The sequence below is a fragment of the Furipterus horrens genome, unplaced genomic scaffold (assembly GCF_987537825.1).
Source record: "Furipterus horrens unplaced genomic scaffold, mFurHor1.1.pri manual_scaffold_8, whole genome shotgun sequence".
Taxonomy (NCBI): Eukaryota; Metazoa; Chordata; class Mammalia; order Chiroptera; family Furipteridae; genus Furipterus; species Furipterus horrens.
Window position 1 is genome coordinate 6,471,939 of NW_028327178.1, and position 13,903 is coordinate 6,485,841.

General features: G+C 37.7%; 1 protein-coding gene across 1 annotated transcript in view; it reads right to left on the minus strand.

The window, feature by feature from the left end:
* CDH7 (cadherin 7) overlaps nt 1-13,903 on the minus strand; it is a 105,421-nt gene that overhangs the window by 41,370 nt on the left and 50,148 nt on the right. The window contains exon 6 of the mRNA XM_090285072.1: nt 1,449-1,702. Coding sequence (XP_090141198.1) covers nt 1,449-1,702 — 254 coding nt within the window. The remainder of the gene's footprint in view (nt 1-1,448; nt 1,703-13,903) is intronic.

The window sequence follows — 13,903 nt, forward strand, 5'->3', positions numbered from 1 at the left end:
GGTTGTCATTCGTGAGAGAAAGAAACTCAAGTGTGTCACTATAAGATGTGAGGCTGAACCAAAATTCAAGGCTGTGTGAGCCAAGAAGGCTTGGTGGATGGGGCTGAGCAGAGGTCAGGAAGCAGCCTTGGCAATGAAGGCAGGGCTGTCACAGGGAAGGGTGGAAGGCTTATTCTGTCTGGTATATTTACGACTCACCATCATTCTAAGGCGCCGAAGGTTATATTCTTATAAATGGGTTCTGATCATTGCATTGAAAATAATATATCCATCTCAGTAGTCTGAATTTCTTATACAGACAGAGGAACAATGATGAGGAGTTCAGTTTTAGAATAACAATTATTTTATACCAACTGTTTACTAGGCTAAATATTAATGTCAGACAAAAGAGAAGAGAACACTACACACACACACACGCACACACACACATTTATAGATTAAGGGAGAAAAAATGGTGAGCTTTTCTTAAGAATCAATGCCTGAATGACAGGTATCTTCCAGTGCACTTTGTAGCCCCTGCCCAGACTTAGCTCAGGATTTAGCTAAAAGCCACTTAGAATTTTTAAGTATGGGTTAAATCTAAAAGGCTGTGCTTATAAGCTGAACCTCGCCAAATATAAAACACTCATTGATTTTTGTTCTTCATAAACTTGTAATCAAATCCAAACTGTCATACTGAAATGTCTTACTGAAGATCCCAAATTAAGACATGTAATACAACATAACTTAAAGTATACTGTATACTGTGCACTTAAAAAGACGGAATTTATCACATGTGCACACACACAAATTCATGCATATACAAAAACATACATGTAGACTTCAGATTGTAAACTATTGGCAAAAAATGTGAAATAAAATATTGTGACATACTGAACTGTTTTTAGGAATAACACCTGTTAGTACAAAATGCAGAGATTAGTTGGTTATAACAACGTGTCTAGTCTCTGTCCAGGATGACTGCATATTTAAAACTAGTCTTTATACATTTATTTTTTATAAGTGAAAATAACTAAATAATATATATTATCCAAATAGACCAATATAAAAACTGGTTTGTTTAATAATATGCCCCTAATTTCAATTATCTGTGAAATTCGTTTTCTGATACATGCATGTGTCCTGTGACTGGAACATGCATCACTTCACCTCTGAACACAGTTTGCTTTGGAAGAGCTGAGAATAATTGGCTGAGTAGGGTCATCAGCTTTCACTTGTGGATAATAATGGAGGCCTCAAAATACTGCCACATGATAAAAGCTTTGGAAGATCAGGTGACCCTTTTCGAGTGAGGAAAGTGTTGAGGGGCTCTGATCCTGTTTCACATCTGCCGTTACGGCCCAGTCCAGAGAAAAAACTGGTTTTTGTTTGCTATGAACCATGAGCATCCGGATTTAGGCACGTGGGTTGTGCAAGAAGCAGAGAGACAGAGAGCAAGGAGCTGTTACCTCACGGGGCTGTTGGAAGAGTCTGGGTCGTGGGCCGCCACCGTGCCGATGATATTCCCGACTTGGGTCGCTTCCGACACCTCCATGGGGTACAAGGGGGAGGAGAACACGGGGGGCTCGTCCACGTCTTCCACGATTATCTTCACGGTTGTGGTATCGCTGAATGGCCCCAAGCTCAGAAAGCGAGGGTCGGCGTCTTTGTTTGCAGCCTCTATCCGGAGCGTGTAGCTTGTTTTGGCTTCAAAATCCAGGTCCTGCGACACAGTTATGAGGAAAAGGAAATGACCAATTAGCCAGCAAAGCAGAGCCTTCTCATGTACGGATGTCAGTAAGCACGGAAAGGACTCAGCCACAAAAATGCACCGTCAGCATCCGAAAGCAATAACTAATGCCACTGAAAATCCTTGCTGCTCTTCGGGTTCATAGCCAAGGGCAGGTGCTTCTGTACCGACTTAATCCACTCTGCTGCCGGGCATCACGTGGTCAAACACAAGCCCTTCGGATATTACTCAAAAGGCAACAGATGCGATTTAAAAATCTTTTCCAATAGGGACATCAATGCAACCCCTCTCTATATCGCGGCCTCACTGCATCGCAGGATGTTTAAAAATATATTTAATTATTTACCGCGGATTTTTCGCTATATCATGGGATTTTGCGGTACCGTACAGTTAATACTAAAATAAATGTAAGGTTCCTACTTTGTGGATTTTCACCTGTCGCGGGGGGTCTAGAACATAATACCCGCGATGAGTGAGGGATCGCTGTATTCTTCAACCACGCAATTTAACTGCACCGTCCACTGGGGCACAGTAACAGAGAAATGTAACTTTCAACTGAATTTTTCATTAAAAGAACATATTTATTGATTTGGGGGGGGTTCATTATAATCTTGAGGGAGGGCTCAGGTGTTCCACATGCAGTCCCAGCAGCAGAGGGGCGTGGCGAGCCGGAGCAGTCTGTCAATGCAGCGATTCTCCGAGAAACACCCAGATGCCCCTCAGCCACCTCCATCAGCTCTCTCTCTCTCTGTCTCTCTGTCTCTCTGTCTCTCTGTCTCTATATATATACACACATATATGTGTGTGTGCATGTGTGCGTGCATATATATATGTGTGTGCATGTGTGTGTGCATATCTGTGTGTGCATGTGTGTGTGCATATATATATGTGTGTGTGCATGTGTGTGTGTGTGTGTGTGTGTCTGGTTGTCAGTTTTATTCCAGGACATCTATTCTGTAACTTTTCAAGAGGATTAACATGCTAACACTATCCTCCAAAACAGTAACCCGAGTCAAATCATACGGTAGTTTCAAAGGTTGTAAAGGGAAGACACAGGTATATTGTGTCTCTTGACCACAGATGTCATAGAATTACTATGAAGAGATGCTTAATTCCTACCTGAGTTTTTATGCAAAACTGGTAGACAGTGCCCTAAGCAGTACCTTAGTAACAGATTCAGTGATATGTTCACTGAACATATCTGTTTGTCTGAAAGTATTTCAAGCCCCATAGTTCTCTACCAAAGGGGAGGATCGGGACCAGCCCGGGGAACTTTCTAGCATGTGCCTGGCCCCTTCCAAGGCCCTCATTCGGCAGATCCAGGGTGAGGCACAAACATATGTATTTTTAAAGAGCACCACATAATTTGATACAAATCCTCCTGTAGGAAACCTGACCCTGTTGTTCAAACTTTTGGGGGTCTATGCATGGAACCCAATATTTAATTTGCGTACTTCTAGGAATAAAACAAAGCCTTCTTATTTACTTAGACTACATTTACTTAGAAATTTGAAACACACAAATATCTTGGGTATTAGCCAATTCAGTTTGTTCTTATATTACTTATAAAACTGACAAATTATATCAGAGAAATCTTTCATACATTGTGTCTGTGAATGATAAAATGTGTGTTTTTTTAAATCCTGTCCACCATATTCTTTTAAAATAATTGAAAACCACCACACCTTTGAAGATAGTCATTCAGGTTTACCAAAAGGGATACCAAGTATTTCCGTATTCAAGGTAGAGTCTGACTGACTTGCGACAGAATAATTTAAAGTTTACTGCACAAACAAATGCAATTATTTTGAAGCAACTTGTTTTTTTTAATGTGTCTAAAAAACAACAAGATGAAGTACAGACATCTGGATGTCACTGACTCATAAAGAAGCACAGTATCCTGCATGATGATTGGCTGCCTAAAAGCTATTATGAAAATAGAGCAATAAAAGAATTCACATGAAGGGCGATGAATCAAAACTCCAGACAAAAGGAATTGCTGCACCAAATGATTTTCAGAGCAAATCAGAGTCAGCCAGACATGTGGTTTCCAAACTGGGGCGTGGTGTGATGGATAGGATTGTTAGACTAATTGAAGAAAAGGCTGATGCAATAAAAAATTTAATTCCTGTTTCTCTTTCTTATTGATTTTCATATAAGCAATACATTTCATAACTCTTGGATTTAATATGCAGTGTGATACCTGGGGGGAAATGTTAAATTGGCAATTGAGGAAAGACAGAGAGGAAAGGGAAGGAAGATGTGGGTCAAGTTTAAACAGGTCCTAACCAGTATTTGAAACTACATGTCCCTGGAGACTACGCGTAACTGGAAATTTAACCGAAACATTGTTCGCAGTATTACCCACAACAGTAAGCACATTGTGGGGTGAATAAGAACCTGGAACTGGATGGGAGTCACGTAGACCCAAACTAGGGATGCACAGCGCCACCCTGAGATGGCTAGGAGGTGCTCTCCCCGCTGTCAGGGGACATCCGTGCCGGAGACACTGGGAGAGGGAAGCAGCATGTTTAGTATCGTCTTTCCCAAACAACAAAATTGGGTTTGTTATTTATTTATTTATTTAGCCATCAAAGCATGATGCACTTCAGGATTTAAAAAGCTAAACATTGTAACTAAGGCAGGGGTTTGTGACCTTTTCCTGGAAGGACCAGACAGTAAATTCCGCCACATGCAAATGAACTCACGTGGCCCTGTGTCAAGCACACTGTACTTACAGGTGCTGGAACTGGAATTCTATGTAACTATCCTGTCACTCAACAGTCTTCTTTAGGTTGTTTTCCAGTCATTTAAAATGTAAGACCATCCTCAGCTCTTCAGCTGTTACAAAAACAGGCAAAGAGCTCCTGACTGATCTCTGGTCTAAGGAGCACAAAGGAGTCGGCTTATCTTTCTCGACTGCACACTCACCCTCTTCCTCCCAGCCCTTCACTACAGTTAAGTGAACTGTTCACTATGAAGAGCACGCTCTCTTTCTGCCCGTTCAGATCACCTGATGCTCCTTCTTCCTCATACAAGAGTTTCTGCCATTTCTTATGAAAACCTTTGAGTGTTCCGGTAATCCCTTACTTAATAATAAAACTCCTTTTACTGTGAGCTAACTACGGACAGGGGGTTTTACACACACCTTTAACATCCATTTAAACATATGCAAGGTTGGTAGTATTGATTATTCAATAGCAGAGAGTTCCAGTGAAAGTCCAAAATTGTGTGTGTACTTGGGGGCGGACAAACTGTGTGAACTCAAGTTCATGGCCATCCACTGCGCATTCCCTTTCTGCCAAAACGAGTTCTTTAGTCTCTGAGAGCAATTAGGGCTTCATGTTACTGTATGCATTATTACTGCTGAGTGCCTGTCTACCTCACCAAACTCAGTGTTGCAATAAGGTTTTTATAAACGCAAAGCACCCGAAACAGTGACTTGCACAGAGTAAATTGCCGCACAAATACTCACTGTTATTATTAGACTATAGTTAGTGCCGTTATTTCTGCTACAGTAATGCGCATATCAAAAAAACGGTCTTTTTTCTTCTAGTTTCCCCATGTCTTTGGCAAAGTCAGTTTATAATAATATCTATCTTTTGGATTACAAAATAAATAATTGCCACAAATAGTAGGATCTCAATAGTTCTTACTGCCATTTTTAGCTTTTTCAATCGTGCAACCTCAGATAAAATATAATTTGAATTCATGTATTAATATCACTGCACTGCATTGTCCCCTCCATGTAGCCTGACATTTGGTCTGTAGCCAAATATGCTGTCACTGAGCTCAATGGCTTGCTTTTAGATCTTGTACACTTTGGGTCAATACTGTCGTTGACTTTTAATTTATTCAAATTAAATCCTGCAAATTCTTCCCTCTGCCCTTCTAGCCATGGCATGCTATCATCAGTGCTTGTGTGTGCATGCACATACATGTACATGTGGGTATATGCATGTGTGCATGCACATGCACATGAGAATGTCCAATTATTCAGTGTCGTATGTTAAGTGTTGATTTCGTATGAAAAAGCTGAGGCTGCTTGTCATCTGTAATAATATCTCTTTCTCTGGAGGCCCCACCTGTCTTCTGGATCAAAGCACATTCTGTTGCTCCCAACATCCTCCCAACTGAAGGAATCTTTGAGCAAATGAAATTGTGAGGGAGAGGTGAGGTCTAGACATGGAAATTCCTACACACCCCAGGCCCTCGATGCTTCAAATCCTTCCGTCTGGGTTATGCCCTGTCTTTGCTGTCTAACAGAGATTCCAGGATCCATCCACTCCCTCCATAATTATTAACATAGGCAGATTCTCTTACTGTGTTTATTTACTTACTTTACTGATCAGTTATTTTTAAACTCTGTTAAAATACCTTCATCGTGGGAGAATAAAACAATCTGCCATTTCTGAATCTTCCTCTGCCCTAACGTACATTTTTCTCTGTGGCCAAGGAATGTCTAACACATTCTCCCCCCATTTTATAGACACGCTGTAGGTGTGTTCTCAAGTGTCCCTTTACTTTTAATGGCCATGCACATATGTATGACTTCTGAACCTAGGTTTGTCCTCTTGACCTCTCAGAGCTACGAAAGTTCATTCATGATGTCCTAGCCATGCCTACCTGACATCACAGGTACCTCGTAAGGAACATATTGCAAACTGCATCATCATCTCCACACGCCCATCCCGAGGGAATGACATGATTATTCATCTAGTTACTCACACTGGAAGCTTCCATTTTGCCCTTCCATTCTCTCCAATGTTCCTTACACAGTCCCTAAATTCTCTTTCATTATTTCTTAAATGTATCTTTCTAGGAATCCTTCCTAGTGAATTTAGATAACAACACACCATAGAGAAAGACAGATGTAACGAAGATTATGCATTATCTGTGACTTGTAGTAAGCAAAAAACAAAATGAAATTTATGATGGATTCATTGGAGAATGTCTTTGACACAACCACATTGTGACTCCATCGCTTTGATAAACTGCCGAAATCAAAGAAAACTAATATTCCTAAGCGAGCAGGGTTGGGCTCTTTGGTAAAATCTATCATGTATTGACATGTACATTACTATCAACTTACTTCAAAGAGCTGTTTATTACTTTTCTTTTAAGACCCTAAATCCCTATCTAATCTTTACTATTCAAACACAAGTTCTAAACATTCATATCTAGATGACAGTGTATACACATGCACATATGTGCATCATGATTAAACTGATATTAGGATCTCCTTTTATGTTACAAAGGAACACTAGGTTGAATAAACTGGAAAATATAATCTGAAACTCAGGAGTTCACCAAATGAGAGTTACTTTACTAATCTTACAGCATCCAGCCTCTAAACTAAAATAACACAAAACGTATGCCCCTTTGGTCAAGTAAGAGCCATGTCTCTGATCCATTTTGAGAAATGTGCATCCACAGCCACAGGATTCATTGATTAAAAACTATGAATGAAAGATGTCGTGAGAAGAACAGTTGGAAATTCTGGCGTCACACCCATCCACCACACAGCGGCAGCGTTTTATGAAATACTGTGCTATAGCAGTCCCCCTCTATATCGCGGCTCACTTATCACGGGCTCACTGCATCGCGGGATTTTTAAAAATATTATATTTAATTATTTATCACGGATTTTTCACTATATCTGGGATTTTGTGGTACTGTATACATATGTTGTTAAAGTTACGTAGGTTTAAGAGTGTAGAATATGTTTAAGAACATACGTAGTGTTTATCAAAGTGTGGAAAAGGTTAATAAGGGAGTGGAAAGGTTCATACGGGACTGGGAGTGGTTTATAAGCATGTGGGAAAGGTTTATAAAGCCTTAAAATATATATATAAATACTAACATAAATGTAAGGTTCCTACTTGGCGGATTTTCACCTGTTGCGTTGGGGTGGGGGGGTGCTAGAACGTAATACCCACGATAAGTGAGGGAATACTGTACATACTTGACTCTGGGAATTAGCCCCTCAGTACTGCAAATAGTAGGGAAGGACCCATTTTAATAACCAGATAGGAAACCCCAGAGCTCAGAAACATGCGCAGCTGAGTTGAAGGTGGACACCACACTGCATATTCTAACTCCTCCTGCCGGACCGTGAGGAAGGCTGGCCACCTGACCAACATCTCCACAGCAACGCTCTGCCATCTGATGGTCCGGACGTCATTCAACCTCTGTTAGGCTAGGGGCAGGGGAACTTAGGAAGACAGAACAGCACAACTGGCCTGAAAAAGCTTTAAGAAAACACGTGGAACCAAAAAGTCACCCATCCACCCAGGCTGGAGATGTACTGAAGCTTTAAAGGAAATGCCTTTTGCAAATGCTCATTTTTTATTTTACCATGCTGTAACTATGGTAATGTATTTCATAGGAAAAAATCCACATTCCATATCTCATCCCAACTGAGGTCTTATATTGAAAAGTGGGGTACATTAGAGGAAGGACTGCTGCATCTCAAAGGAAAAACAAATCAAGTTCCTGAATGGAAAATTGATACAGAAAGGTAAAAAGAGAGAATTCTAGGTGAGCAGGAAGATGGAGTTCATGCACATGGGATTATATTTATGTTTACATGGTGGATGTTGAAGTCCTGTGTAGCTCTCACCAAATCATTCATAAATGGCTGCAGAAATAGCCTGCACATTGTTTTAACATTCTTAAACTGTGGTTCTGTCATCACTTTAAACTATACAATGTTTATTCTTCATATGTGGAAAACATAATTAAATTATTAAAAAATAGCTCTACCGGAACACCTAAAGTTATTTTTACCTTGTGGATTCTGCACAGTTAGTCATAAGAATAAATATCTTCTATATAAGATATTGGAGCAATAACATAACCAAAGGTAATATTACACAATTCTGTACTTGTTTTTCTTTTTCTAACATATTTTTTTTAAAGACGGACAACAGTGTGCTGATTGGGGAGGGAAGGGATTGGGTGGAAGTAGAAGAGGGTATAAAAAGAATGGTAATAGAAAAGTGCAATAAAAAATAAACTATTAAAAATAAAAATAAATGAAAAGATTGTTTTTATGTTCTTATCTCCCTGCTCCTAAGTTTGCCCTTTGCCGAGAATGGCATATATAAATGTTTCAAAATATGATGATAGTTGTCTCAAACTGGAATAAATCTCATTATAGCCATGATGGTGCACTGTTTGTGAAAAAGCAGTGGACTCAGGGTTTCTTACACTGTAGAATAGAGAAAAATAAGTGTAGATGATTATCAAGCAAGATTCACAGGTACAAAATAACCCAATTTCAACAGAAATGACTTTATCTATCTGGACATTAGGACTCTATTACCCAAATGTGAAGTGCTATTTAGAGACATTCAGAATCATCAGAACAAGAACTTTTATCAACAAAATCCTGTCCACATCCCAGCCGAATGTGGTTGTAAATGTTGCCCTATAATTAGGAGCGACTGGATGACCCATCAACAAATATTTCATTTTTGCAGACTGCCCAGAGAAGCTTATTGTTTATATCAGTGAAAATTTTAAATATTCCAGGAAAAATGGAAAGAGGCCTCATTTATATTACATCTTGGTTTTGGTCAGAATGCCCTGGTGATTCAGATTCAGAATACAGCCGAAAGGGCCCTGAGTTTATGAAATTCATACTTTTTTTTTTTTGCAAACTCCACTTGTTGTAGGGAGTCTCTGAAAATGCTTTTCCTGAGATGGAATGTCTTATGTGAGATGGAATTTTACCTCAATTTCCCTGAAATCTTGAGAAATAGAACTCAATTAAAATCAAAATCCCATCCTCGAGGGCCACAAGCAGTTGTAATTCTGACAGAATCAAAAAATCTTAGGGACAGGCATCCTTCATTCTGACAAAACTATGCTCAGGAGGCTTCAAGTTAACAAATATCAGCAAAGACATTTGTGAAACAGAGCCTAGAGATCCTGCAGGCATCATGAGGAGGAAGCACTTGACTTGGGGGTAAAGGATGCTTTTTTTGAGGCCAACAGATTACATGGCTTTTAGGTGGATTTCGGGAATGAGGATCAGAGGGATGGAAATTCCATCCACAACTCCCAGTGGGTTGAAGCTCTGTGGCTGGACCGAAGGCCAGCTGTTCTCATGAGCTATCATTAAGGCAGCCATTTTTAACTACTTCTGTAACTCTCCCTATCGAAAGCACTCATTAATTCTAGTAATTCTTCAATGGATACTTCTAGAACATCTACGTTAGATAACCCCATTAGTGATTATTTAATTGTTAATCTCATGTCTCTCTTTTATTTCATGGTATAAGGCAGATTCTTTTCAATCTGGTTAAAATGATAATGCTAAAATGGCATGGCATTTTGAACAGCATTTTTTTAAGTATGGATTTAAGAATTGAGAAGCTAGAAGCAGGTCACGTGCTCAGGAGCCATTAAAATAATAGTTTTCAAGTGAAGCAATGATACCCAACCTTAGGATAATGCCAAAGGGAACAAGAAAATGTACAACCAAGAGCAATCATGGATCCAGAGGGGGCAAGGCAAGAAACTAGAAATGACTCCAAAGCTTTAAGTGTAATAACAAAAGGTAGGCTATTTGACAACATGTTAAATAAATATGGATAGTTATTATAATACAGTTCTTTGAAAAGAACTGAAATACCTGATATGAATTAGAATTGTCAGAGAGAGTTCCAATAATAAGAGATCAAGAGCAATTAGAAAGTGTAATTTTCTATTCTGCAGTATATTTTATTATAGCAGAACCGAAGACACCCTTTAATAATCATTTAGGATCCATTTGTATTTGCAAATCATTGTACCTATACGTTCCTGTTTACTAACCACGGCCTCATGAAGGAGGCATAAAGGCATGAAGGGGCCCCTCCACTTAAATGACGTCATCTGATGCCAACATGCCCTTCCAGATTACACTCCTCACTCTCTAAACTTAACTTGTTATCTCAAATGGTGACTGCACAGGCGGACCTGTGACAACATCTCCCTTTCCTTGTCTACATGGGGAGTAGCGTGATCCATCCACTATTCAATCCCTTCCTCGGACCATGTTCAAATCTTTGGCAGGTTAGGTGGGACTGACCAGTTTACTGACAGACGGGGTCCGAGCTCTCCTGGACACTCATACGGTGCCTGAACATTTACCCCCATCCTGTGGCCACAGCGAAGTCTATGAAGAAGCCCTGGGGCCTGGACCTGAGGCCAAGTCATTGCATTTATAGGAAACGTGACTTAGTGTCTAAGCAAATATGAATGAAACTGAAGAATAATTGGATATGAACCTGGCAAATACCATTTTAAATAGTTCTACTGATCCAACAGTTCTTTGATGTCCATGTGAGAAGTTGAAATATAAGCTTTACTTAAGGTTTTTAAAGAGAACAAACACTAGATTAATGCAAGATCTGAGAACACTGTGAGGCCTAGTAGCTGCACATAAAATATGAATAACATTTTTAACAAATTGATAAAGTAATTCTTGAAAATGAGAAAATGATGGATCAACAGTTTCCAAGTTAAAAACTAGATTAATCTATAATTCCATAAACAACTTTTTCCAGTAAAAACACTCAGTAATCACTAAGCTTGAATTGCAAAGAAAAGTAAATACTATATCATTTCCACAATTTCTAATCAACTCTTACAGGAACCTCTTATTTATGTTTGTTTATTTCAATATCACTAAGAATTCTGTATTTATTGGTTAGGTACTGGAATATATTAGCAGACCACACAAAATTCTTATTTTTTAAAATGAGTCTGGAGGTTGCTTTTTAGACATAAAAAGTAGGCTGATAGATACCAGGCAATTACCCTGATATCTATTAATTACTCAGAATTGTATTGAAAAGGAGAAGAAAGTGGGAAGTAGCATTGGCTAACACCAAATATTTTACGTTCTCATATAATGATTAATTGATAACTCTTTACCAATTGATAAGTATTTATTAGATGCAAAACGTCACTCAAGCGGCTGTGCATGGGTAGAAATCTCTGATATGAAAAAGTAAAAACCCATTAATCTGAATGTCTAAAGGATTTCGAATGGTTTTTAATCTTAATTCATTAGACAGAGGATAATTGGTATTTAAATACCTCCTGAAAGAGCTTCTTTAACAATACACTGAACTTGAACCCACTGACTGACACCTAGGTGACTTATTTTTGCATTTAGTTAAGAGTTTCTGTCCACAATGATACTCAAAGTAAATCGTAAAAGCTGTCAGTGAGATATATTTTGGTTTGCCTTTTAATAATAGTTTATGAATCTAATAACATTGCAGTTGTAAGAATAACTAATGCATATTATATATTAAAAATAATAAAGATCCAGAAACAATTATTGTTAACATTTTCACATATTTCATGCAAAGAAAAATTCTATATAAATGTACTTTATATAAATTTTATTTTATATAAATATGCAATTTTCATAAAATTTAGGAATTATAACACTTGGGATACCACTCTTTTACATAATATTGTTATAATATTTTTCAATATTACTTAATATGCTAAGAAAAGGTCATCACATCATTTTGATGATGTACAAGAATCTATAATATGGCATAGCATAAATTATTAATCATTTCCTTTTTTGTTGAGCTTCTCATAATGTTTACCTGTTTTTGCTACACTAATAATACATTTGTGAGATTGTGATAAAGTCCTTCTATTACTCAAAATAAAGCCTAACAGATATTAATTGCTACTTATAACATCAATCATTATTATTTTCTATCCTTATTTTATGGTAAGTTACAATTAATTTTCCCCTTGTTGTTTTTGCATGAGTTTTATACTTGGAGATTAAATGCATTCTTACCCAGTTTTTTTATAGTTCTCTTTTTTAATAATTCTCAAAAACATCAAGACATAAAATGAAGGAATCGAGGATAATTTTCCTAATACTGAATTTAATAGCTCATATTCAATGTATATTTATTTGTCTAATTATTTATTCTATGTCATTACAATATATGAAATATATCTATGTGCTCAAAGCAATAATATCACATATATTGAAACATTTTTAAATCTGAGCAGATTGATTTCAGATGAATCTTTGAAATCTTCAAGCAGTAGTGCACCTTACTGAATTCCTCTTATTTTAGACAATAAAACAAAATAGTTTGCCAACAGTTGGCCAATCCTAGTTATTATAACTTTTTTATACAGATTGTCACCAGCTGAACTAAAACAACAGCTGTCCACTGGAAATAATTGTAGAAATGTTTTGCCCATTGGACTGAAATCAAACATATGTTTTCCTATCACAGCTAAAATATAACTTTCTTTTTTTGATATGTGTTAATTATTGATGAGAGTTAATTACAGAGTAATACACCTGAACTGTCAAGACTGGATAAAATCCCAACCTCTTCAGAGTAAGATTTTCATACATATTTCAATTTTTAGTCTTTCAAATATTTGAGCTATTAAATGTGTATTCTTTAATAATTTCTTTGACACTTTTTGAAATAATAATGTTTGTTAAAGATCACGTCTATACAGAGCAGGAGTAAACAGCTCATTTTCCCCATATCTAATCAGTGCTGGGGACTAATTTAAAAACACCATGGTACATAGTCTTTAGCGGGGATGATAATGATTTTCTTTGCATTTACATGGAAGGCATTATGATAGGCTTCACAACTTACCTTCTCTGTTTGTATAAATTCTTCAAGCACTTCAATTACTATAAATTTTTAAAAAATGAAAACTGGCAATGTAGCAACTTTCAGCATTTTGGTTTCTACGTCCACGTCTATTGACACCTTATTTTCTTGTATGTGGGGTGCTTGCCTAGTCTGCTTGCAAAGGCATTTGGTTAATTTTAGGGTTTCATTACTGAAACAATCAATGAAGAAGCACAGTCATGTCTCCAAACAGATCACTAGAAATGCTTAAAAGATCGGCCAGTGTGCCTCATTGCTGCAGAGCTTTAGATAAGGGCTGGGTTTACCCAGAGAAAAGAATTGATGGGGTGTGATTACACATCATTCAAGATTCCTCAAGATTATGAAACCTCAAAATAAATGCACAGCTTTCTTTCTAAAACTAAAATTATGACGGTTTCACATGGCCTGCCAGTTCATCTGAAACATTTGTCCATCAAAGCAGACCTGGCTTCTCAGTAATCTCTGTAAATTTACCGTACAGAAAATAAAAATAAAT